This window comes from Agelaius tricolor, unplaced genomic scaffold (assembly GCF_023055355.1).
Source record: "Agelaius tricolor isolate 1412-34295 unplaced genomic scaffold, bAgeTri1.0.p SCAF_6, whole genome shotgun sequence".
Classification (NCBI taxonomy): Eukaryota; Metazoa; Chordata; class Aves; order Passeriformes; family Icteridae; genus Agelaius; species Agelaius tricolor.
Window position 1 is genome coordinate 11,429,682 of NW_027269266.1, and position 27,519 is coordinate 11,457,200.

Below are 27,519 nucleotides of genomic sequence, written 5' to 3' on the forward strand. Positions count from 1 at the left end.
CCAGCATGTTTCATGAATGTACCAACATGCTTCTAATAATCCTAGTAAATGTTTCTGTCATGGAAACAAGAGCAAGTGCCATTAAAATTGCAGAAGCTGTTGGTAATTTTTAATAGAAGTTCAGGACTCTGTCTTATTATAGACATTAGTTGTAAATGTTGTTTGCTGTGTTGGAAACTCAGTAGTGTGCATAGAGGCAATTCCTTCCCACGTGTTCTGGGGTTTTTTTTGTGTTTTGTGCGTGTAGCTATGCACATAAAATTTCTGCCCGAAATCCCTAACCTTTTAAATGATTGTGGTGAAGTTTACTTGGTTGTCATAATTATTATGCTTCTGTTAAAAATATGTCTAAATGATTTCTGAAATGAAGCTATCTGGATTTTGTGTAACTCAGCTTCAGATCCACCTCCAGGCACTGATATCCCCAAGTTGTTGACTTGTACAGCTTGACAGTGGCCTGTGATATACAGGATTGCTTTTATATCTCAAAAAAACCCCACAGCTCAATTCTTGATGTCTCCTGAACTTCTCTGCAGTGGAGCAAGGCTGGAGCCAGCCATGCTCACCCCAGCCTGAAAAGGAGGGCTGCCAAGTGCCTGCTCAGTGGCAAGGAACTGTTCCACACAAGCATGGACAAGTAGCAGATTAACAGCCAGACAACTCCAAAGATTGAGCATTCATCTGATGATTGGCAAAGAAATACTTCTTCCATTACTGCTTCAAAAATAACTGAGTAAATAACCATCCCATGTAACTTGTTCGTAGTTCCCGTAATTAGGACCCCAGCAGGATCCCAGCTTCCACCCTTAATTTACCTTTACCATACCCTGTGTACCACCAGACTGTTTAGTGATGGTGTCATGGTGATATCTTAGTAATTCAGAAGTTTTGGGGTTTTTCCCATTCTGAACCATGGTAGAAATGCTGCAAGTTTTCATTTCCTTCCCAGGGAGTGGCTGGTGTGTAGGATTTCCTCCTCTGGGCAGTTCCCACAGAGGGATGCTGATGGGCAGCCTGCAGGCTCTGAAGCCCTCTGGGCAGTGCAGGCCTTTACTTCTCTGTCCCTTTGTGATGTCATTCATGAGCCAGTGGATGAGGCATTAGTCTCCTGTTTTTGATGGAGAGTAGGAAAGGAGGGACATTCCAGTACTGGCTTTGTAAGGACTCGTGTTAGTGACAAATCTCTTGCTAATTACATACATAGCTGCTGAATTGTAATTAAGCATGTTTAACTCTTTGGCATCTGCAGTTGATCCACATAGGAATTCTCACTTCACACATGAGGTCATGCAGTGATATATGAGGCTGTGTTGGCCACTGATGTTGAAAGAAACTTTATTCTCTGATAAGTCAGAAATGGACACAGACTCACCAAGTAGTACTGAACCCCTGATGCTGGTGCTGCAGGGTACTGCTCTTCCTCCCACCCCTTCTCCTCCTCATATAAAAGCACAGTGGGGACCAGAAGGGGGTCATGGCATTGGCAACCACAGCAGGTTTTCTCTGACTGAAACTCTCTGATGAAAGAACTGTACTGTGTATTATACACATTTAAACATTTCTTGTTCTTCCCAACTGAGCTCTTCAAGTTACACTGTAAATCCTATTGATGCATCTGTATTTTTTCTCTTCTATCCAGGAAAACATTGCAAACATCTTCCTTCTTTTCTGAGCGTACCCAAAGCATTTAGACCATAACCAATCAACAGTTTTCATAGCACTGCATTATGTTTAGTAACAGGAGGAATTTTTCCATTAAGTTTCAGGGGATGTTTCAAAGTTGTGGTAAGAAAAATATCTGCCAGCTTCCTTCCTGTGTCTCAGAGTGCTGAAGTTTAATCAACTCAAAGCAGCCAGGAATTTGTTCCTGTCACTATAAACTCTGGCTTGCACTGTAGAATGAATGAAGATGTGTAATACAGTGTCTTCATTAAAACATAACTAAATATCAATCACAGTATTATTAGCAAGGTATGATCTCTAATGAAAGCAAAATAATTTCAACAGCAGCAAAGTTGATGATGTTGCCTACTGTCACACAAACTGTTTAAGAAAGTAAGACGAAATGTTTTGCAAAAATTTTGGCATCTGGGGGACCAGAAGTGAATTTTTCTTACGTATGTAGCAGTAACATGAAAATAGATAAAGAGGTAATCCAGCATGTTTTAAGGAAATCATGAGGAATGTACCCAAAACCTAGGGACTGCAGCTCATTAAAATATACTGAAACACAATTTTTTGACAGAGATGAGTAGAACATTTGTAAAATCTGACATTTTTGTCTTTTCTTTTGGCATAGAGAGATATTTGCATTTTAGTAAAGAGCCCAGAGAAAAGAGACAGAGAGGGTGAAGGTAATTAAATTTTAACTTCAGTTTTCAAGATCTTTCTCTAATGAGCTTTAAAAGTCAGTGTCTAAGTAAATTGAGTTTCAGGGTGCAATCATCATTTTCTTCCTGGATCCTAGTATTCAAAAGTAAGAAGAAAGAGTATTAGAAAAAGAGAAGGAAGATTGTTATTTTAAAGGCCTTTCAAGATAAGGATTTAACATTACCTCATTATTAAAATATTACTGTGGCAGGTTGTTTTTTTATTTCTGAATTTCAAAGTCATTGAGCACTCGTGGTTGAGGAAATGAGAAACCTAAGTTCTATTAAAAGAAACGGAAAATTATACCAGGAAAGTGAAGACTTTTCTTCTTTCTTCTGCTTTGTAACAAGATTTCTTTTTGTTGGCTTGCTTGTGTTCTTTTCTCTGTTATCCATTCTTCCAGTTTTGATCATAGGCATGCTAACATAATGTCCTATGTTTCTTAAAGGTGTGCTAACATGCAGTGGGCTCCTGTTGGTGTGTTTTACATAGCCAAGTGTCTTTTCTCTGCATTTATGTGATGGCTGGGGACAGAACTTGCTGCATTCTTCTGCCATCTGCCAGACCTTGCTGTGTTTTCAGTGCTGTGGCCCAGCCTCTGGTGTGGCTGCCTGCCAGAGCTCCAACTGTGTGGGGCACTGGTGGGAGGAAAACAGGCTAATGGTGACTTGTCATGGTTTAATGTGCAAATGATTATAAATGTGCCATTTTAAAACTAAAGATACAAGAAAACAGAGAATATTTGATAACATTGAAAATATGTCTGTGAGAAGTACATAAGCTGTTGTTTGACAATGAATTGCTAGAAAAACAACTAAAAACAGTTGGTTTTTACATGAAGTAGTTATAAATATCTAGAGTTGTATGAAACAATGATTTTTTTTCTCTGTAAGAGCTTGTTGTTTAACCAAGAATTCTGAATGTAGAAAATTTAATTTTAGAAGTTGATCTTTTTATGCATAAACATATTTTCAAGTAGAGAAATGCTAATTATCTAAACTATGTCACCTTTCTTGTAATTCTGAAAGGCAAAGCCATGAATACAAAATACTTGGCATTTGCAGGTGAATATTGGGTAATTCATGTAGTATTTGCAAATGTTGAAGCATTTGATAGAAATTTAAGTGTCTTGAAATGTGACCACAAACACTTTATGGATTAAAAATCAGCATAGAAATCTTAAAAGTTGGAGGCAGTCTTAGTCTAGAGATTGTTGTCCAATAGGGTTTTGTGAGGCTTCCTGTCACTTTTGCTTTTATTTAACATCTTTAAATCTGAAAGAATCAGTACTGTAAAAAGTATGTTAATTAAATTTCTAGATGTTAATAGACTGGGAAAATAGAATAGCATGAATGAAGGAAAGATATATATAACCCAACAGATATGTACTACACAACTGAATACAGTTTGATTCAGCTTGACTAAATAGAAGATAATGTATAAGAACATTGATCTAAGCTGAACTTATACTTTAAATATCAAGACAGATGCTGAAGCAAGACTACAGAAGACATTTCAGGATTTCTTTGGATGTTCTGGGTTGATACCATGACAATAAAATACCCAAATATGATTACTGCTGTGTATTAGCATCAAAGTTCAAAAAAATTACAGGGATGATTTAAACAGCTCTGAAGGTATTTCATAAAAGAAATGCACTATTCAGGGTGCCTTCTGAACAAGTTAAGACTGGAATAATATTTACAAAAATGAACAGCAATAGTGACTTAAAAGAGGCAAAGGTTATGTGCTGTGTAGCACTGTTTAGGGGAGATTTGAGAGGTCTGTGACATATGAAAAGAGAGGTTTTTTAAAAGGGTGGGGGTAACTAGTGACAGGAGGATAAACTTGGGGAGAATAATACAAATAAACAAATTCTGGAGATTTTGACATTCAGAAGTGCTGAAAATTATTTTTTTAAAATGGATTCCAGGAGGGAGAAAAATACTGTTCTGGGCCATGAGGAGAAAGTTGGTGGTGTATGTATAAATAAATAAGTATATGTATATCCTCCTCCTTTGCTGGGATATTCAAAAGTGTGTTTCTGAAAGCACCTACAACTGGTGGTAGCTTTGCAGTGCCCCTGTTTTGTATCCATCCCAGCTGCCATCTCCCTGTAGTGTGCCTGTTTTTTTCTGCAGGACAGATGGTGTTGTCTTCCCAGCAGTGGTTCTTCACCTCTTGGAATGGCTTAAGGGTGTTTTTTTCCTTTCATTTCTAATTCAAGATATCTACATTTGATTTGCACTGTTTTGTTAATCTTGTAGGGAAGTGCTGGCTTATGTTAGCTGCTGCTAGTGTTTAATGTAGTTTGTAGCTAAGTTCACAGTCAGCTGGTTTTTGCCTCCAACTCTTTTTTCTTCTATCCATAGTCATGTCTACAGCAGCCTTGGTGGTCTTTGGAAGTTACCATCACCTTGTTTTTAGAGGTTTGCAAATATGAAAGTTGAACAGATATGGAGATTTGAGCTTTTGAATGTCATAGGGGGTGTTTGGCTCTTGCTGTGTCCAACTGAGTGGAACAAGGAGATGAACTAAACCTACTGAAATTGGAACCAGAGCTCCAGGAGCTGTGTTGGAGTGTGAAACTCAAGGCTACTCTAAATATTTTTAAAGAGATATTTCAATTAAATATAGACAAAGCCTTAACTTGTAGTACCAAGTAGTTCAAGTTGAAAGAAGCAGTCCTGCTTTCCTCAGCCTCAGAATGACCCTGATTCATCCTTTCTCTTGGGCTCAGATGAGGATTTGAGCAGAATGATGAGCTGGATGGGTGGTGGAGATAGCAAAACTATTCAATTTCTGTCTCCCATCCCCAGAGTGGTTTTTTTGATGCCGATGTAGGATCTGTGTGTGTGTCTTGTGTATACAATGCACCCTGATACACATACATATCTATGGGATTGCTTTCGGGAACTCTGTCTAAACTGAGCAGCTTTTTGGTTAAAAGCTACTCTTTCCCACAGGGGTTTTTTTTTTGGTTTCAGTGATTTATCATTTTCCCAGAGTTGTCTCCTAGAGTGTGGAGAGAAAAAAAATCCTCTTCCGCTCTGCTCATCTGTCATTAACCTGATGGTCTGTGTGAGATGGCCAGAATGACTCAGATCATTTTTTCTTTTCTGTGCCTTAAATCCACTGCACACCAAATTGCACAAACTGTGGTGGCACTAGGGAGCTGAAACCTTCACAGAGTAAAATTATGCTTGCCATGCTATATAAATATAACCATGTATTTTTCTAGTCATGCCCTCCAAGCTGACATCCAAGAGGAAATTGGGATGGGAAGGTATCTATTAGCTCTGCTCTGGGGGACCACCATCCATTGTGCTGAGTGCCTGCACACAGGGCAACATACTCAGCTTTATGGATGAAATTTGCCAGATCCTCAAATACTTTTGCTCGTGAGCATATTTGAAAATCAGAGAAGGTGATGACCCTTTTAAAATAAAAATGGAATTGCTGGCAGGAAGGGAAGGTACAACTCTGTGTTCTTTACATTTAAAGATGGTTATAAAATGTGTATTGGCTGTTTTTATAATTTATAGTGAAACTGCTGTTGCTTTTAATAAAATGAGACTTCCAGTCAGAATTTCATGATTATGAATGTGAGCATTTTGTTATACAGCTTGGATCTATCCTACAAATAACCATCTTCTAGCAGAATTCTGGCTATATACATAACTTAATGGGATTCTCTGTCAACATAATTCTTTCTGAAGTTGACTCTTGGTTGAATACTTCAAGTCCTTGAATGTGACTCAAGTGCTGTGTCAGTGGTAACTTTCAGGATTTTTAATTTAATTTTTCTTTATTCCTTAGACTTTTAAAACTTCCTGTAATTCATTATTAGATTTACCATTTCAAGTGCTTATTTAAAAGGCACCTTAGCTGCAGAAGCAAATCAATATTTACAGTGCATTAGTGCCACAGAGAATTTGAAGCCTTGTGATTAGAGTTCATTGCTGTTTTATCCACTCTTCAAAGAAACCACAGACTTCAAACAGTATCAGCCATCATCCTGGAATCAGTGACATTGCATCGGTCCCATGCGTACTTTATCTTGTGGTTTAATTATTAAGTTCTTTTCCTTTGATTTTCCTTTTAATATTTCAAAGTATATCCTCTTCAAATCTATAAATTCTAGTCAAATTCTGTAAACTAGAGGATTTTAACCAACAATATATTAGTTTAAAAAAAAATCTGTTCAGTATATTCTTTTATGTTGTTGTTTTAATGGAGAAGAAACAGAATTGAAGAGAATGCAGGAGATGATGTTTCCAGCTTGTGGTTAACATATTGTGAACAAGATTTACTTCTTAGATTAAGACCTATTGACCATTACCAAGCAGCGTGTGTTAGAGCCAGTTCTGTGTGTCTGTCCCCTTCCAGTAATAAAAAAAAGTAATGCCATGTGTTTAAGTTTCTTGTTAGCTTGGGAAATACATAGATGCAACAAACACATTTTTTTTGTCTTCTAAATTCACTTTATTGCAAAGTTTGCTTTGTAACACAAATAATTTCTCCTTATATATGGAACCATTTCCATAAGAAGAGACTAGAAGAGATAATTTATATCTTCATATTGACAGAATACCATTTTTTAAAAAGATTTGGTGAAATGTTCAGCAAACATCTGATAATATGTCAATAGCTAAACTTATTGAAATGAAACTAGTCATACTAAAGGTGGCTCATCTGTGAGTAGATTTTGTAGAGAAGCTTCTCATGTCAATGTCCTCTCCAGAGCATAGTAATATTTGGCAATTCTATTGTAGAATTGACTACCTGTATTTTGAAGAGTCTATACTCACCATTGTGCAAACTGTCAGCTTTTGACTACAAAGCAGAAACCAAGGCAAAGATAATGGCTTGCTCCTCTCCAGAAATGCTGGTTTGATTTCCTTTCTTTCTTTGTTGGCAGTTTGGCTTCTCTTCTTACAGAAGTTCACCCAACTGAACTTTTGTTTTTTCAAGCAATTTGAAAAAGAAGTGTAAAAATACAAGAACATTTTGCTATCCCCGTGCTTATATATAGACGTACAAGCATAAGGAGCAAGTGAAGTCATGTTTGAAAATTGTAATTCTCTGTTGTGGGGTGGGTAGTGAAGGCAAACATGATAATATGCACGGGCTGCTGCTTGGAACAAATATAGATTGGTATTTTTCTTAAGTGGCACTACATACTAGAGAGCCCCTTTTGGCTCAGGCTGATCTAATAAAGGAGAAAGTGTGCTGGGGGCTGTGCCAGCAGCACAGCACTGCTGGGAAGGGGTCACTTCATCCAGTGCTGGGGCTGCAGCTGAGCCACCTCTGCTCAGGGAGCTCCTGGGCTTTCATAGGGCACTGCTTGTGTGTTTGTCATCGGGGGAAAGGAGATGCTTTGCCTTCAGCTGCTTCATGAAAGCTGAAGTAGTTGAAAACAAGGCAGTCAAAGAAAGACCCTCTATTAGAGTCTGTGAGTATATACTGAGAAATCAAATTCTTAGTAGGCTTAACTCTGCCCAATAATACTTTCCTTCATAATTAGTAATCTTTCATGAAATATTCCTTTAATTAATTCTAGTTCCATTATGCACTTATGTGTATATTTAAAAGTACGCGTATACATATTTAGAAAAGGAAGTGTTTTATTTGCTGGAAATTACCTTTTTTATGAAAATTAAAAAAAAATTAAAAGCAAAGAGAAATAGGGAAAAAACATTAATTCTTTGTTTTTCTTTTTTACCAGAATGAGCATGAAATATATTGACTGTTTTAGTGTTTGGTCATGTAACACTTATTTATATCTCAGCAGCAGGAGTCCTTGTGGATTAAAAAAACTCGCATGTTTTCGTGTGGCATGACTGACTGTATTTCTCAGTGTATTCATAATGCCCTGCAAAATAAGATTTGTTAATATTATTAAATGTAACATTAACATGAAGCTATTGTTGAGATTGAGACAAGTCATTTAACAAACAACTCCTGTCACTGTGTTTTCCTGTTAGTATTGCCAGACATGCACCCTCAGTTTCCTTGGGAACTGTTTCATTGAAGCATTAAAACCTAGTCCTGGTTTTTATTCTCAGCTGTTGCCCATTGTGCCTTTCCCACTGACTCAACTGCTTAGGTGCCATCGCTTTCACCTTTTTCCTTTGCACTTTGCATTCAGAGTTCTCAGTGCTGCAATAAAGAGAAATAAAACTGATAAATCACAGCCTCTCTATTCTGATGCTGAGTGGGAGAGTACTAAGAGGTCACAAATTCAGGCAGTGAAACTTCTGTTTGGGCAAGAAGAGGATAGATGTGTGGGTATTTGCTGTAGGATAATAAATGAAATTGGAAAAAATTAAGTTCTATTTCAAAAGAAACTAACTTTAATGTGCCATTAAAGTTTCCAGAATGGATGTGACCTCTACATATATTAAGAAAACCTTATCTCTTTCCAATCAATCTACCTTCCTGCTGCATCATTTTTTACTAATGAAATATTTTTCTCCTGTCAGTCACGCTAGCTGCAAGGCTGAGGGAATTAGGGTTAATCAGCGCAGATCTTGCTTGAGCTGTCAGGGAGAGGCAAAGGAAGAATGCAGAGGAGAAAACAGTCTCTTCCATAAGTTTTGAGAGGGAAATGCAGAGTATATATTAGAAGGTCAGGAGGCTGCCTTGGCTGGCCTGCAGCTTCCTGGCAGCACGTTGTGCTAGCAGTGCCCAGGCTGCAGCCCTGGCAGTGGGGTGGGGACACATTGTCCAAGTCCACCCCTTGCTTTGCCACCAGGCTTTGCCTGCCTGCTCTTCAAAATACCTGTATGACACCTTAACCTCCTGGTTGTTCAAGTTCATGTTGCATTTTTTTTATTTTGCATGCCACCCAACAGATAGCTTTGTTCTTGGAAAGCTACTGAGCTGTGCTTGGTTCAGAGGGGTTGGTTTTCCCTTCCTTTTCTCCTTGTGCAGCCAAGCAGCAAGGCTGTGGTTTGAGGGAACAGACCTTGTCCTTGAGGAGCTATGCTGAGGTCAATAACTCCTTACTCTGTGAAACCACATTTGGTCGCAGCCACCCTTCCAGAGCTTGAAAAAATATTTTTCCTTTGTCAGAAACATTTGAAATCTAGTCAATGTTTATTTACTGTCTGTTCTATTCTTCAGATATGCCCCTCCATGTCCGGCGCAGTAGTGACCCTGCACTGATTGGCCTCTCCACCTCTGTGAGTGACACAAATTTTCCTGCAGAGGAGCCTTCTCGCAAGAACCCCACCAGGTGGTCCACAACAGCAGGCTTCCTCAAGCAGAACACCCCTGGTGTGCCCAGTGCTCATGACAGAAAGGTATGCTTCTTTCCTCCTCTTTAGTAAATAAATTATAAATGTGCATCCATCTTGAATTGTTTTCTGCTTCTCTTATCTGCTCCTGGTTTCAACTTGTGTTTTCTGACCTTGTCCACCCAACCCTGGCAGCAGCAGTGAAGTGTTTGAGTCACACTTGTCCTGCCCTTCCCAGACTCTCGGTGATAACCACAGCAGTGACCCTAAAAACTTGATTTTTCCCTTAGCTGTAGTTGAATCTATGATTATTCACTATTCTGTAGAGTTTTTATTTTTCAACTTTCTTTTTTCTGGTAGGCCATGTCTGTAGTAATTTTTACTGGTGTCTGTAGAAGGCCTAATGTCAGTGAGAAATCTGCATGCCCCCAGCTGGTCTGGTTTGTCTTGCTAACCCAGCATTGCTAATTTCTACTTTCTGAGGCTCTAGTGAAGTAATACAAAACACAAATTTCAAATAATTTCTCTTCTTGATAACAGTCTTAAAAATAAAACAGTGAAATGTAGTGTGAGGTTTTTTCCTTCATTTTTTCAATATGATTTCTGTATCTCTCCATGAATTGCATTATTTGCTAGAGAAGTCAGCAAGAAGCACTCTTCTCAGTGTGAAATTAAAAAAAAATTGCAACAATCATGCCCTTTTATACAGACCCCACATTGCCCATAATTGTGATGGTAACTTGCAGAAAAACTCAAAAGGAAAAAATGTGTATTTTCTAATAGAAATGAGTAATTTTAAAAGTATGTTGCACTTTTGGTTACCATTCTGACTATGCAGGACAAAGTCCTCTTGGAAAATATGCAGCTTAATATGGCTTTTATTTTTTTCCCCTCATTCTTGTTAACTCTGTGTATTGTAAATGCAAACTAAGTCTCAGCAGTCAGGATTCACACACCCCAAATAAAGAAGTCTTTATACACTGCTAATGAACCAAACTATTTTCAGTGGGCCTTTGGTCATTTCTAAAGAATCTATAAAAGCTCATAGGCATTGAGGTCCCTGTTCTGCAGAGGTGTCAGTCGAACTTGGTGTCATTAAGTTTCTGCTTAATCAGGATTTCAGGCAGGTAATAGTATGTTTTCTGTCACTTGCACTGCTATGGCACAGAAGTGTGTACCCTTTTGTAAATATGTGTTCTGTACTACTCTGATTCAGGGAAGAAAAATGATAATCTAATCCATTTGAGGTATTTAAATTTTCAGTTAATTTTTGTGAAATGATAATGAGATAACACTTTGTTACTCCACAAGCATAGATATGAAAGTTATACACAGCATAATCAGATTTCTTTGAGTGTCTGAAGTTAGCAGAAATTGGAGAGAATTGAACAGCAGCTAATCTTTCACACTAGTCTCATCATTAGTTGTTCAGCATGTACTTACTCTTGGTTTTTATGAAAATATTTAATGTCTATTGGAGCATGGTGACCAAACTGGAAAGGAATGTATATGATCTCATGTAGGGATGGGAAGCAAGGCACCAGAGAACATTAAATCAAGAAGATTGGAAAGAACTGAAGTTACATTAGTCAGTAAATAGATGCTGGTAACTTCTTTTATCATTTTTGGACATTCTATATACTGATCATTTGAACAGAGCAGATCACTATTTTTAATAGGTAAATTGCAGTAAACACATGGAATTAAATAATTGATTATGCAATGTGTATTATGAATTAATCCTGAGTTTTTTTATGCTAGACTGAGTTTTTTTTCTGTTTTCAGTGTTTTGATTTCTTCATGTGAGTTAAGATTTTGTAGCCAATCCTATTTATCTTAGGAATGGACATTAAGAATTCTTATTTCCTTCCACAGTATTAGCAACAATTTCACTTGTATTATTATTCTAAATGGTCACATTTTTGAAGTCCCTGTCACCAGTCTCTTACCCAAGTACTAACAATGAATTTTTACAAATGTATTTGTGTTAGTTGAGCTATAACAAGTCCTCTTTTCTTATGTTAGGTTGTTTTCTTCAGCTACTCGGATAACAAAGAGATGGCTGTGCTTTGTTCCAGACTGTTTCATTGATTATAGATGACACATACATTTTGAGAAAAGCAATGAGAACAGTCTTAATTTTCTGCTCAGCACATTGGGCCTGAGCACCCATATATCTTTTGTGAGTGGTTGGCACTATGTAATGTTTTCACTGCAGTTCTCTTTCTTGACAGCACAAGAACATATGTTCTTGGGCTGAGATTTGCAGCACAGTTGTAGATTAGCAACTTTGCCCCAGCAGTATCTTGCAGAAACATGAAAAGGGTTTCTGGGAGAGTTGCCAAAAGCTTCATCCACCTACTGACTCCAAGAAGTGACATTACTTTCAGCCCGTCACCTCTAAAGAGAAATAATTGACAGGTAGAAACCCTGTCCAATTTTTGGAGGAATTAGCACAGGGGAAGCTGCATGTGTCTGGCAGAAGGGATTTATTTCTCAGGGACAAGTGAGAGAGGACGTCTTACTGGTGTTTGTTTCATTTTGGGTATGAAGAATTTGGAATGGCAGGAGAATGGGCAGATGCCCAAGCTGAGATGAAATGAAGGGGTGAGAGTGCTGCCATGCACAGAAGGCTGTGAGGAGCCAGGACATATGCCAGTAGTTCTGGGCAAACAGAAAAGGAAAAGGGTGCTGGGCAAGAGTAAAAATACAGGCTGGTGGAAGGAGCCTACTGTACTGTAGTGCTGCCTGTAGTTACTGGGATAAATGGAATGAGACACCAGATCTCCTGTGTCCCTAAGAAGAGAATGACCAGAGAGAGACAGGAGTATGCTTTGGAGGGGCCTGAGTTGGTCTTGCAAAGATTTGGATGTGTGTTGAACTTGAGATGCATTTCTGTTATTATAAGTAGGATGTTGTGATATGAAATCCTTTCCCTAAACTGAGCCTGCATTCTCATCCATTTTTCAAATCATCTTGTAAAGAAACATATTTTTATTATCAGGATATTGTAATAAATTCTCTATCCTTAGAATTGTAATCTCACATAATTTTTACTTTCTATGTTTTTCATCTGTAAGAGCAACTGGCACCCAAGTGTTTTTTGTTCCAAGGTACTCATTTATTTGCAGAATTATTGATTATTTACAAGTTATTGTAGTGCTGCTAACTGTACTTAGCTAGGTAATTCCTGACCTAATCCTTCCTGTGAATGGTTTCAACCAAATGAATAGGTCTTCCCATCTGTGAAATATTCATAAAATTGGCTCCCGATCACCTCTAGTTGGTAAATTTGCTTCTTGGGATTAATTTTTTTGAAATTGAATGTTAAAACCATTTTCAGATACTTTTGTGAGAGAGACATGTCTGTATTACCTAGTGACTCATAGCTTGACTTAATCCTGTCTCTTGCTTCCTTGAGCTATTCTAATGAAAAAAGAAGAAATCTCTAAGTAGAACTCTCTTCTCAGAGGCCTGGAGTAATACCTGATTTGCAAGGTGTAATTTTGTTTGAATTGTATTGAACTGTACAGGTGAACAGATTGTACCCAGCTGAAGCATATCATACGTGCTTTTTTCCACTGCAGTAAAATCTTTTTTGGTATTGTTGTTTTCTGAATAACTGTTGATGTGAATCCCATTCTTAATAACTCAGTACCAAAGCCTATTGGGTCAACTAGCTGTCCTTAATAGAAGTGAGCTGCATTGATAAAAATCATGTTTCTTTCCCCTTAGATGTTGCGTTACAGCATTGGAAGAGTGTAAATGCAACGACCAGTTATGCTGCATTTTATAATGACTGTGAATTGATTATCCCATATATTTTCAGTGTGGTTTTTTAAATTTACAATTCCATTTATGGTGAGAAATGATTTTTCATTACAAATTAGTTACCTGTCTTGATCCTGCTTCTCTGAAAGACTGAAGGCTTATCTAGTTAACCTGCCTTGCTTAATGCAGGGATACACTGTGGATAACAGGCTTATGACAAACTTCCCACTGTGACTTTTCTGATTTTGATTCATATGTTGCCCTGTCAGAGATAACATTGGTACAGCAGAAAGAATTGAAAATGTAGGTTAAAAAGGAGAGCTCAAGTGAGAGAAAAAATGTTTGTGCATGTGCCTCTGTGCCTCTGGCTGCTGGGTTCACCCACCTGCAGCAAAGCAAATGGCACACAATGTGCTCTGTGGGGTGGATCAGCAACAGCAAGCACCTAACTCAGTGTACTTGGCACATCATTTTGTAATTGCTTTTTTCCTTTGCTTTTTGTCTTTGCTGTTTAGTCAACAGCCAAATTTTTTGCCTATTTGTTGTTAAATGGGTTTGTCCATATATGTGTTTTGAGGTGGAATATCACTGTGTCTTGTAGGAATAATAAATATTTCTAGGATATGTTTTCTTCCTACTTGGAAAGCTAATTTTTTTGGGCTCTATAAACCACAGAGAAATAATTTGAGACTTCCCATGAGTGCTCTAAGTCTCATCCAGCATCAATGACCTTACCTGCAAAACAGATTGTGTTTCCCACATCCCCTATTGCAGGTAGTTTTGCTGTTCCTGTGGGCTGAGACTGATGAGTAGAAATTTTCAGATTGCTGGGTTGCAGGGATTTATATTCATGTAAAAGATGCAGTCCTTTCTAATCCTCTTTGTAAAAAGAGTGAAAAAAATAATTTCTCTAATGAAACATGTTTAGATAGGAGAAAAGCATGCATACATATTTTGAAAAGCTCCCACAGCAATGATATTTCAGTTTCAAAATCAAATTTAAAGTGAAAATTAGTTTCATTCACCTTGAAGTCCTTTTAAACACAGTTTAGTGACAATTGTTTTGTCACTGTCACCAAAGACGTGGTATTTCACTAGAATTTAAGTATAATTCAGAGGATTGAAGGGCTTAGTATTAAAATTGTGTGTTGGTGTCATTTTGTAGCCAGGAAGTCTAAATGTCAGAGTGTAAATCTATTAAATTAACTGGGGAAGGTTGTGGACTAAAAGACTGGGCATCATTCTGGGAGCCTGAGACCAAAGTGTTGCTGATGTTTCTTGGGAACCTCAGTCTCTGGTTTTGACTCCTTCACAAGAGAGGTACGGGGTCCCTGGTGAGCAGCATTGGTGAAGTGCTGTAATACAGGTGAATCCACTGAGGAGAAGTTCAGGATATCTGCAAAGAGCCTGGCATCTCTGTCATGAGAGGCTTTAAACCCTCACATGATGGATACAGCAAAAAAATGCAATGTTTTAAACAGAAGTTTTGAGGGATTTAATAGCCATGAATATTTCTTCATCCAGGTATATCTGAGCAGTGGTTTTTTCCTTTTCAATGGGATGGTCATGAGCTTTGTAATTTCAGATGTGGTTTTGCATAGACTGAGGGGAAGGGAGAATGAGCATGGGTTATCCACAAGTGGTGAAATAAAGTGTACAATGTACAGGAGAGAGATTAATGAAAAGTCAAGAAAACAGGAGTTGTATTCATCCATTTTCTTCCTTTGTGGTAGTAACTTGTTGCTGGCAGCTTGTGGCACGGTGTTTAAGTAGTTAAGAGGAATTGTACTCAAAGAGAGTGCACTATGAAATCACCACAGAATGTGTTATTTTTGTCCTGGGTGTTGTGTAAAATTCATGACTTTCACAGAATCACAGTTCAGCTGAGGTTGGAAGGACCTCTGGAGGTTGTTGGGTTCAGCCTGCCTGGTCAAAGCAGGGGCAGCTAGGGCAGGTTACTCAGGTCTGGCCCCAGCCAGGTTTTGAGAATATACATCTCCAAGGATGGAGCCTGCACCACCTTTCTGGGCAACCTCTTCCCGTGTTCAATCATTCTCAGAATAAGAAAGTTGTGTTCTTATGTTTTGATGGAATAATTTGTGTTTCTTCATGTTCCCTGTGCCTCAGGTGCTTTCATGAATACCATGAAGAATTGTCTGTCTTTAGTACCGTTGCTGGTGATATTTTAATGCAATGAAAACTCTATGGAAGAGCTCAAAATTCCTCACTTTCAAAATGTGAAAACAAATATAGTATTTCTTACCATCACCAGCAGGTTGGTAATAATAGACACAAAGTGAAAAATCCTTGCCTATTGCACAGAGGTAACAGCCAATGTGCACCATTTGATGCTATGCTGTTCCATTAGCTGAGAGCTGTGTACGTGGACAGGATGCAGCTGTTGGCATTCAAAAGTCAGTCATGACCACATGCTAAGCAGGCAAAAAGCCAACAACAAAACAAATACATCCTAAGTGAAGGTATAATTTTCTCCATCTCCTTTGTTGTTTTAACTCCTTTTGCTCCAAGTCATCCATTTGTGGATGCCCATTTGTCAAATCTCCTCTCTGCCCCTCTAAAGATATCGGTGCAAGATCTGAGAGCTGGTGAGTTTTTCCCACTTCTGCTCTCAGGCTGAGCAAGTCTGTTAAGCACATTGCCTTTGTTTTTCATCAGTGATGTAGGAAGGATGTGTGTTTGTGTCCCAGTCTCACTGCAGGTGATGGGTGAGCAGTGTCTGGGTGAGCAATGCCTGCTCCACAGCTGAGGGGACTCGGTGCTGCATCATGAGCTGGGAGTGCCAAGGAGGGTCAGGGTGAGAGAGTCTCCTACTTGTGATAAAGGAGTGCTGGAATGTGCACAGGTTGTTTGTCTTTCCACTTGAGTAAATGCAGTGTGCAGCACCTCTCTGAGAGCCACTGAAAGCTATAGTGAAAACAGAAAGCTCTGAAGTACGTGGTATAGGATAATTGAAGACTTTTCCTCTGCCATTTTTCTAAGTGAGGGTGTACTTTGTAAATTCCCATGTTTAAGTGTTTGTCTCTATTGGTTTTAATTTTTTATGTTTTTGCAGCTCTTCCTTGGTTTGAGGGTGAAAGGCTGGTCCTGAAAGAGTAGGTTGATAAAAGATTGAGAAAGTTTAAAAATAACCCCTGACAGTTAGATGTTCAGATTTAGTGATTTTTTTTTATTTCCAAAGGTTAGAAGCACATATATTTTTCTTGGTAATAGATATGGATCTGTGTTTTGATCTGCTTTCATCTATTTAGTTGCAACCTACAACCATGTAAACATATACACTTGTTCTTCAAGAGCTTTTGCAGATTAAAATATTTGTCTGTCTTGCTTTCTGATTATTAAGGTTATGTATTGGTGCAAAACACATTTGGACTTTGGCCGAATGTATAGCTAGCAAGAAAAAGAAGTTTAAAGTACAATTCAGGTTGCAGGCTATGCTTCCCAACAGTGTACAAAGATGAGCCTGCAAATTTTAAACAGTGAATATTTAATCATTTTTTGCTAAATTTTTTGCATTTTAAAATTCACTTATCTCATCTAGCAATGAATAAAGACAAGACAGGCAAGCAGTATCAGATTAAAATTCACTCATGTGTGGAACTAATCAGTGCAAAGAAGTAGTAAGGCTGGGGAGGAAATGTTAAGCTTTAGTTAGTGGGGAAAATCAGCTCCAGTCAACACAAGAATTCCTACTCACCTTTTGCACTTCTGTTATGACTGATTTTGAGGCTGAAACAGAGGTCACTTAGCCTGGTTTTGTTTCACAGCCTGATGGGATGATCATTGTGTGCTACCATCCAATTTTGTTGTCTCTATAAATGAGCTCTTGTGTACAGATGCCCAGCTAAAGAGCACTGCCTGCTGAGCCTGTGAAGTAAATGAAACATGGACAAAAGCTAAAGCAATAAGATGAAGGAAGATGGGAAGCTGTTCAATGTGAGGAAACCCAGTGGGACTGCAAGGAGCTGAGGGTGTGTGTGCTGCTGTAAACTCAGATAAAAGAGAAACACTGCTACAAGGCCCTGGCCTGGTTCCTCTCTGGGCCTTCCTCCACAGACCCTGGGAGGAATTCTGGCTGAGCTCTGAAGTGAATTGGCAGCTTGGGTGAGGTGATGGATGCTTTGCTGGGAGCCCAATGGAGCTCCTGCTCCATATCATTCCTTACAGAGGAGGGCAGTGCTATGTGAGTGCTGCTGGGGAAGAGGTACCATGGATTTGGGACTTGACCTTTGTGTTCTGACCTTAAAAACCTGCTCTTCACCATGCAGGCCAATGTAATGAAAAAAGGGGAAAATCAGTTCCATTAGTTAGAGAAGACAGACTGGTTACCTCCTATCCCAGCCTCCTTTCTTCATTTCAGAGCATCAGATGCAAGTTTCTAAACATACAGACAGTCAGTTGCAGCATTTCAGTGGTATGGCCAACTAAAAGCATCTACTTGGCATTTAAAAGGCTGCTGCTGGTAGTTTATAAGATACTCCTAATTTCAAGATCTAAATATAAGGTCTTTGTGAAGTTTCCTATATCCCCTTATTCCCTGTTTCTCTTAGCTTCTCGAATATATTTAATATTTGCGTTCTATTTGTTAAATCATATTTTCAGAGGATGCTTTGAAATTAATTAATTAGCAGCTTTTTTCTTTTTTTAAATTTCTTGGCTCTCCCAAGGAATCAAATGCATCATATCAACATTTGAAATAAACAAACAACTTTACAAATTATATTTTCTCTAAATCCAAATTGGCATAAAATGTATAAATCTGGGTACAAAAGCAAATATCTGGTGAAAATGGCAGGACTGTGCATAATTATATTATTGCATTTAATCAGATACCCATATAGATTCATGTACAGGTGGCTATGCATAAGAACTCTTTAGATGCCTTTAAAGTGGCACAGAAAAAGAGAATATTCACTTGAATGAAAAATAGTGGAAGGGGAAATGGTTTTCTAAGTATAATGTGTAGAGAAATCAGAACTGTAGCTTCATGACACTTTAACTTAACCGGTTCATTTATTTTTCTCTAAAATGGAGCAGTGGAAAGCCATGTCTTTTTAGTTACAGTTTCTGAATTATAATTACTGAATATAAACTGCTGTGTGTTATTTGAGTTGTTTTGCATTATCCCTTGTGGGGTTTTATTAGGCGATTAATAGGTAGAGTGAAAGGAAGAAGCAGCTTCTTTCCTGTCCCTCCATCTGAGAAATAACACGATTTGGAAACTTCTGGCTTTGCATGTGAATGTGCAGAGATCATGACATTTTTAATGTTTGTGTTGTAAACAAGAGACATCAACAGAATGTTTTGGATGGGCAGTATCATGTTTTTTAATTTATTCTTAATTGAGCCAATATTCTTTGTCACTGAATGTTTACATATAACACCACTTGCACAGAGAACTGTCTGATTATCATGGCCCATAGTTACTCCTTTTTCTAAGGTCAGGCCTTGCTAGTCAGTCAAAAAGTATGGAATATATAAATTGGAGTAGCACAACTCTGGAAATTTCTGAACTTAAGGTGATAGAACTTAAACAGAACACTGGCTTTTCAATTGCTTTTTTCTTTTTGTCATCTAATGAACTCTTCTAGAAGCATAATACACTAATTCCTTTCATGGAGCTATACAGAGGGTTGTTTCTGAGAAAAGTCTTTCTGAAAATATCCAAATAAATGTGGAGTGGTCTTTCTTCTCATCTATTTTCACCATAAATAGGGCATGCAAGTTCTTTATTAGACTATTATATTTGTATCTTCTGCAAATCAGTTTTTACTAGTTGGAAATGACCCATGTTCCGGGTCAGAGCTGATAGAAGGCATGAAGCTGTGGTAATTCTTTAATGTAGGAGTCCTCTTTTACTTTCCTCCTTGCAGAGTGGCCTCAGATCAAAGGTTTCTGATACTGGGTGGCTGTAACTCATTCCTCCTTCTCTACATTAAATGGCTGGGCTGTATCTGCATTATTGCAGCTTCTGGGGTCATGTTCTCCAGTATACATCAGGAAAAGAGCAACCTTGGAAAATGAATCTACTGGGAATTAAAGGAAACTCACCCAAGCAGTAGTGTCAGTTTCCTGAGGTACATGGATAGTTATAGGAAGTGACTGGCACAATTAGTTTGGAGGTAAATTACTGACATTTGGGAGAAATTCTTGTTACAAAATGCTATGTTAATAGAGAGAACAGTTCAAATCTGACATCTATGTAAGTAGGGTTTTTTAGAAATGGAATTTCTCTTCATGCAATACATCTTCTGGGTTAATTTTATATATGTAATGTATTTTCCATGTATAATAGATATTATTTGTGCAGCCTTCTTTGTTCTTTGGTTTTGTTATTTTTCAGAAATGAGGATCAATTTGGTCTTATTCCATATTTGTCTAAAATCCAGTTCAAAAGCAGCCGTGAAACCTCATCCAAATCTAAAACTCCAGGAATCTATTTGCTAGACCATCAGACAGCATGGAAAATGGATCTGTGTGTATATTATTTCATTTGCAAGCAGATGTTTTCATCAGACAGAGTTACTTACATAAACTGTGTGAATGTTTTGGTAATTAATTACAGCTTTTAGCATCCTGTCTGAGAGTGACACCAAATTGTTCAGGGTCTAACATGGTCATAGTGGAGCATTAAAAGAAGAACAACCTTTATAACCTGTATAGTGATTCAACAACATTAACATAAATTTGGCCAAAGTCTTTCAGGTGGAATTACAAACTCAAAAGATTAAATAAAGTTTTTTTTCTTCATCTCTCATCACAAATCCTATCTCAGTCTGAGGTCATCACAATGAACTGGAGTCAAACAAACAAGCAGCCTTTTCCAAAGTGCATAGGATACAGGGAAAAAGACGGGATAGCAAAAAAAAAAAAATCAGTGTCCAAAATGATCTCTCTTAGTGACTGTCCTAAAGGACACATGGGACACATTTCTCTTGCTGTAGAAATAATTTAAGTGAAAAATTGGTTTGCATTTTTGAATTGTCTTTCAGAAAATTACTTTGAAGATGTTTTCAGTTTATTTTACCCCTGTTGTAATGCTCTCTAGTGTAGTTTTGTTTTAAATATGCAATCAAAATTTGCCACACTTTAGCCATTCAAGAGGTGAAACAAAGTGAGAACCCATTTTTTTCACTATTTAAGAAGTAGCAAATGATTTAACAGATGTGGAACTGTCACCACACCAGGTGGAGATTGTTCTGGTTGGGTTGTGATGCTGGGAGTTTGCAGAGGTATAACTGCTAGTTAAAATCACAAGTGAGTTCATGCAATGACAGCTAGTAATTGAAGTACACAGACCATTCTAATGCATAATTTCATCTACCAGCTACAGAATCTTTGATGAGACTCTTGTTATATATTGCAATTCATCTGAAATTAAAAGTATAGCAAAACTGCTTCATTTTTCCTGCCCCCTTTCACCCAATCCTCTAGCAAAACCCCACAGGGACACCATGCTGAACTAAATCTTAAAGTGTTAGATTATGTGTCCTCATTAAAATTACTCCAAAATGCTGCAGTTAAGTGTAGTGGTGGTATTATGATTTGGCAGTTTTAGTATTTTATTGATCAATTTCCATTTCAAACATGATAAAGCTGACATGGCCCATGGTCCCCAAAGATGTTTGGGAAAGAAACTTCTTTTTAAAAAATTAGGGCATTTAATTGTAACTGATGATGCATGTCAGCCCTGGTCCCAGGAGGGCTTACAGCTGCATTTCCAGAAGAAGTGGGAATTCCCTGAGTGACCCTGATGGCTTCTGTACCATGAAATCTTCTCCTTTATGGTATTGTAGCTAAAAGTGACACACACCTTTTTCAGCTGGATGTTGGGTGCATGTGTGCTAAAGCTGGAACATGCTGAAGACATGCACATCTTTCTGGATTAGCAGTTGAATATTTTACACAAAAAAATTCCCCAAACAATATATATTTTAAATAGCAGCATCACAGCTGGCTCAGTAAATCCCAATGTCTAAGCTGCAGTGATGTTTTTCACCTGTGCCTCTGTAGTTTGTCAGCACAGCTATCTTTGATTTAGCTCTGGCAGTAATGGAAACCCCTGCAAAAATGGGGTTACAGGTAGCCAGGAGCACCTTAAGGCTGTGTGGTGGAGGTGTCTGTGAGAGGGATGGTGTGTGGCAGTGCTGGGTGCTGATCCCTCTGCTCCTCCTCTAGCTTGATGCTTGTCCCAGTGCTGCACTCGTGGGTGCAGGGAGAGCTGTTTGCCAGAAAGCAGTGGCAAAGAAAGGAGTGGAGGGCTGGTCTGTGCCTGGTGGATCCTCTAATACTTCCCTATTTGGCTAACACCAACATGACTGTGTCTGTGATTGCAGCACTGGTGTTTTATTCCAATCTGATAATAGCACTATTTTGAGCCTCTGAAGAAAGGTGAGAGGTCAAAGTGCTGAGAAACAAAAAGAGTTACAGAAACCACATCTCTCTACCATTCTGGCTTTTATTTCTGCTGTCACAAAAAATTGCTGAGTGGCTTGGATGTCTTCTGTGTAAAATAAGCTGATTTAAGTCTTTGCAGGAGAAAGGCAATCTTCTACAGAAGTGGGCTACAAGCAGAAATATTTTGGTAGGTGGGATGAATGTACTCTTCTGTCAGCACAGATAATATTAGACTTAAACTCTTGGCAAAATTCTTGACGCTAGTATAGCTACACAAGACAGAGGCCTAATTTAACTCTCTTAGCTTAGGTAATTTCACTTACACTGAGTGTTGTGATACTTGAGACTTTTTGCAGCACAAATTTCCAATATAAACTTTGTGCAATGTGACTGTTCATTGTGATCCTGAGACCTGGTGATTAAATAATTGAAGAACAACACATCCCTAGATGAGCATCTTGCCTTCTCTCTTACTCTTGTGAAATGCTCCTGTGCAGGCATAAAGGATGCTGTGTGGAGAGAGGGCTTTGTGTTTTATAAATAAAAATGTCTTTTAAAAAAGTTTCTATTGAACATTGTAAGCAGGAATCAATAAAAAATGGAATTCTCTATAAAGTACAGAAATACAGAAAACATCTTGTTTCATAGGAAGAAATTTCTGTTCATTCAGACTAGGTGATGCCTCTCAGGTAGTGGGTTATTGTTAGGTGACAATAATGCATGCACCAACTGTATGGGCAGTTTTGTGCATAAAATGATTTTTCCTTATTTCTTTGTCAGATTCTGATTTTCTTGTTATACCTGCCCACCACTTTGCACAAGAGAAATTGTTGTTTTGGCTTATAGGAGCTGTGCCACCCCTGTCACCTGAAGAGAAGAATTGAATAGGAGAAGCAACAGGACAAAATCAATTTGTGTACACCATTCCTTGGCTTTTATGGCATTTGCTGTACAAAGCTGACTTTCCCTTTCTAAGCAAGACACAGAGCAATGTTCTAGTTTGCTGTGTGGTTAACCAGAACTGGAATACTAGATTGTTTTCAGTTGCTGAAAGGCACAAAGCTTTTGCTCATTTGTGGCAGGGTAAAGTAATTAGTGGTGGTTATTTGTTAGGCTGGTTACTTGTGCAAACATATTTTTACAAGGTTATCTTGTGTTGGATGAATTGAAGTGTCAATGTCTTGGAATCAAAGACTTTCTCTTATACTACAAGATCTTTCAAGAAAAAAAGTTCTCATCAGTTAAGAAGGCTTAGGTTTGATGTGCCTGGGAAAAGCTTGGTCTTGCCTGGGAAGCTTTTGAAAACTGCTCTATTTCACAGTTATACCAAGACCTGAATTTCTTAGCAAAGCCTGTCATATATATACAAGAAATAAAGTTGTGAGGGACAATTGCAAGGGAATTGTCAAGTTGTGAAGGACAATTGTAAGATGCTGCATCTAGAATATTGGACTAGTATTGTTCCGAGCCAAAGAAATATCAGTGTGGCAAATAGGGAAAGGAAATATGCGGATGGAATGAAGTATTGATTTAAGAGGGGGTCAAAAATCTGCTGTGTCCTGTAAATAAAGAAAATAATAACTTTTAGCTACAAATGTGCATTCCTGTTTGTTTATTATTTTAGAGGGTTTTGAGATTCCTCAAAGTGGTAATATTGCAAAATATGTAGGACTACAGTCCTGTTTTAAAAAGAGATACTCTCTCTGAATTATCTGATTTGGCATGAAGATAGACAAACATTGACTGGAAAAAAATACTCTGCTTCTGAAGGAAGTATACTTATATATATTATAGTATATTTATAATTCTCTTTTGAAAAGCTAAGCAGAATTTTAGCTCCATGTATTATTTCAGTTGGAAGGAACTAAGCTATGTAAGCTATCAGTAACACTGACTTCAGGCTAAAGGTAACTCCCATCATTAAGAATATGCCTCTGTGCTTTTGTTGGCTTTTAGTGATCAGACTGGGTAAGGACTAATAACCTTTAGAAGCTGAAGAATTTGTACAGCTTGTAGGAAAGATGTGCAGACAAATTCATCCATTAAAAAGAAAGAGAAAAATTATCAGTCTCAGTAGGATCAGTGTATCTCTGTCAGCACAATCTCCATCTGCTGCTGTTCTACAAATGTAACTGTACTTGTACCTTCAGGCAAACCAGGCAAAGCATTATTATGTGAAATAATAAATTCAAGTTTTGAACTCTACAGCATACTATTCTGGTTTTAAGGACAGTACCTGGAGCAGTGAGACTGCTTTGATTGTAAAATTGATTACATACAGAGACTTGGGAAAATGATGTAGTGGCCGTAGCGGTCACTGAGTGCACTCATTTGGTGCATTTGCTCTCAGTGAGAATGAACTGAGGAGAATGATGCTCTGAAAGCCTTGCTGATTATGTACTTGAGAATCTGTGCACTGGAGGTTTGAGGTTGGAAAAAGAGGAAGGGAAGCATGAGTGGGTGGAAGATCTACACCCCCACCTAGGCTTTATTTGGGTGTCCCTGGCATTAAGGAACAGGAGCTCTTGCCCTTGAGTGGCTGAGCCATCACACTGTCCTTGGGTCCAGTCTTCCTCTTGTATTCATTTAATAACCAGCTGCATTGTTAATGTGCAAGGACTGGTTGTTTTTTATAAGACCCTTTTTTGTTTCTTTTAAACTAGAAAGATGAAAACTACAGAAGCCTACCACGAGATACTAGTAGCTGGTCTAACCAGTTTCAGAGAGACAATGCTCGTTCATCGTTAAGTGCCAGTCATCCCATGGTGGACAAGTGGCTGGAGAGGCAAGAACAGGTAATATATATGTGTATATATATATATTACTTTATCAATCTAATCTTTATGCTACTCCAAGCTATTACAAAGAAGTGTATTCTTACCTGACATAGGCTATTTAAGCATGATAGAAGCATCAGCAGCATGCTGTCTACATTTGTATGGGATACCTTCTGCTTCAAAAAAAAACCTGCATTAAGACTGAAATGGACACCTGAAAATAATTTCATTTTTGAGTTCATAAATACATTCCTACAGTATATGGAGTGTTGCTGTTCTTCACAGCTGATACCAGAAGGGTTATTTTAATTAGTATTATTATGTTAAACACGCTGCCATTGAAATCCAACAATGATAATACATAGTAGCCAAATGTGGGTCAGTTTTGGCACTGCACTTTTAAATGCTTGTTATTTTTAACACCATAAAACATTAATTATAAATTTTAAGGCAGTATTGTATTTGTTTAGTGTATATTTATATTGATTTTTATCTTAGTCTTTTTTGAGACACGTAGTTGTTCCACTTCATGGTTGTTTTTAATTAATTAATTTCTTTCTTTATAATTCAATTTATTAATAAGCTTCACATTACCTGGCAGTCACTTCATGTCTTTGTATATGCCTGAAATTTTCAAAGAAGTGTCTTCAGATGTATACAGAAAATGCATAAATGCATCTTTAATATGGAAATTGGGAATACAGCAGCAAGCTCACATGTTGGGTAGTGCATATGTAGCATTATTACCTCATTTTTTTTCTTTATGAAATATGCCATGAAAATACTGAATTTTTGCATTGAACAAAAATGTACAATATTTCTATTTTACACCAATAGGACACAAACCCAGAATTTGCTTTATACAGAAGAGCTTCAAAATGAAATTTGCTGTTTGAAACAGCCCAGGGTTTGTTACACTGTACTGTGTGAATTGAGGGGAAGGGTTAGAATCCAATCCCTGGTATCCTGGGACTGATCTGCACCCATAAATCCCTTACTGATATTTGAAGTTCAGCATTGCCAAATCATAGCATACTCCAAACATTCTTTATTCAAACCCATTCTTATTTTAAACAGAACTTAAATAATATCACAGAGTATTAAAAACCCCCTCAACCTCCTCCCAAATGTGAGTTATTAACTATTTTTATGCCTTGTAATTATCAGCAAATTGATTATATGTTCTATGAGAAAAATTCTGTCTTTGGTCTTTCTGTTCTTTCCTCTGCACATTTAATGTCAGCGTTCCTTCCATTGCTGTTTTCCTCCAAGAAGATGCAGTGTTAGGTTGGATGAAGTGAGTTGCTGTCTCTGTGTCAGCCTTTGTTGAAAGGCAAAGTCAGTGCCCAGATTTGAAGGCACCTCCTGTGTCAGTTCTGCTTGTTTGATGTTGTTGAGGCAGATTTCCATGCATCGTTAGGTTCGCACTGTGGCACTTAATGAAACTGTTGTCTCAGCAAAAGAAGTTGGATTAGAAATCTTAATAGTGATCATCTTGTAAAATGTTGGGTACATGAAATTTTAATATATGATGTCTCATATTAAGCTTTGTGTTGATTTTAGTCTCTGAACAGCTTAACTAGTTCCATTTGTTCACCAATTAGGTAAATAATTTGCCAGTAATGGTAGACTGGAAGCATATTTGTTAGCAGAGTCAACTGTTCACAGTTTGAAATTGTAAATGTGATGTTTCTTTAGAGCAAGTTCTCTGCTTTTTGTTTTTGTTTGTTTGTAGTGGTGTTTTTTATTAAGAGAGATAGTTTATTCTTTGAATATGTTAATGATTCTGCATGTACCTGGAAGATCAGGATCCTTTTGCAATTTCATCTAGCAGGATAATTGGTTAGACTGAAATCTTTTTAGCAGGACACATACAGGAGAACAAAGTCTGTTGGGAGAGTGGGATGCACTATAGGGAAGAAGGGAAGGGCCTGGTAGGGGGTGGAGTAGCTGCAGACAGAGATATTCTTCCACACCTTTTGGCATTTTAACATCTTCTTTGGTATCCACTGTGGGATGTTATTTCCCACTGGTTAAACCTTCACTTCTGAGAAGAGGAAGCTCAGGCAACAAGGTTGCAATCTGGCATAATCAATTAATTTAGCAACTTCCAGTTGTGTTGTTGTGTGCTTGGCAGAGCTGTGGAGAGGCTGGAGTGCTCTGTGCACCCTGCCAGGACGTGCATAAAGAGTAGCAGACAGCAGGTCTGGCACCAAGGGTAAGGCAGCAACAGTGCCAAGAAACCTGTAGGGCAGAGCCCATTACCCCCAGATACCAGGGGTATTAATATCCTGCTCTAACATGCCTTTATGGCTCTTCAGAGAAGAGTGCTGAGTGGAAAACATTGAGTTCATCTTGCAGACTCCAGAGACTTTTTGTTGGATGAAGGTTCTTCTGTCTGGGCTTCAATTACTTCTCTCAAAGCTGGCCTCATCTCTTTCTTTTGAATATGAGGCAAGAAAGAATTGCAGGATGATCTTTGTCACCTTCTAGCATAAAGGAATATTCACTGGAATTACTTTTTGAAAGTGTGATGTGCCAAAGAAGTACAGTTATTTTTTGTGTGGACAACACCTCATTTCCTATAAACAGCAGTAGGGAGCAAACTGTAATTCTGTAGCATCACAGCTCATTCTGAAGATGGAACAAGAGACATTGTTTCTGGGAAACCATTATAAACCACTGTAGCAGGGATTAATAAGGGCATAGAATTAGATATGTTCAAGTAGGTGTTAGAGAAATAGTTCTGTAAACTTTTCTGGGTTTTTGTGCCTAAAAATGGAGGAATGTATGAAGCCTGTTAAAATGTCTGGCAGTAATTGCTTTTGCTTGTATTTGTGGAGTTTTAGTTGGGCTCTAGTAAATTAGAGTGATACATCAAATAAATGGAAAAGATTGTCTGGTTTACAAGTCCTTTAAGGTGTTATGCTTGTATGTGCTGGTTA

At 38.0% G+C, this 27,519-nt stretch overlaps 1 protein-coding gene across 13 annotated transcripts in view; it reads left to right on the plus strand.

Annotated features, from left to right (window-relative positions):
• Positions 1-27,519, plus strand: part of PARD3 (par-3 family cell polarity regulator) — a 445,322-nt gene that overhangs the window by 169,408 nt on the left and 248,395 nt on the right. For 8 of the 13 annotated variants that reach the window (XM_071428678.1, XM_071428674.1, XM_071428686.1 and 5 more), the window contains exons 4-5: positions 9,499-9,677; positions 24,461-24,592. In XM_071428678.1, coding sequence (XP_071284779.1) covers positions 9,499-9,677; positions 24,461-24,592 — 311 coding nt within the window. The remainder of the gene's footprint in view (positions 1-9,498; positions 9,678-24,460; positions 24,593-27,519) is intronic. The other 5 variants (XM_071428679.1, XM_071428687.1, XM_071428682.1 and 2 more) reach the window with 1 other exon arrangement.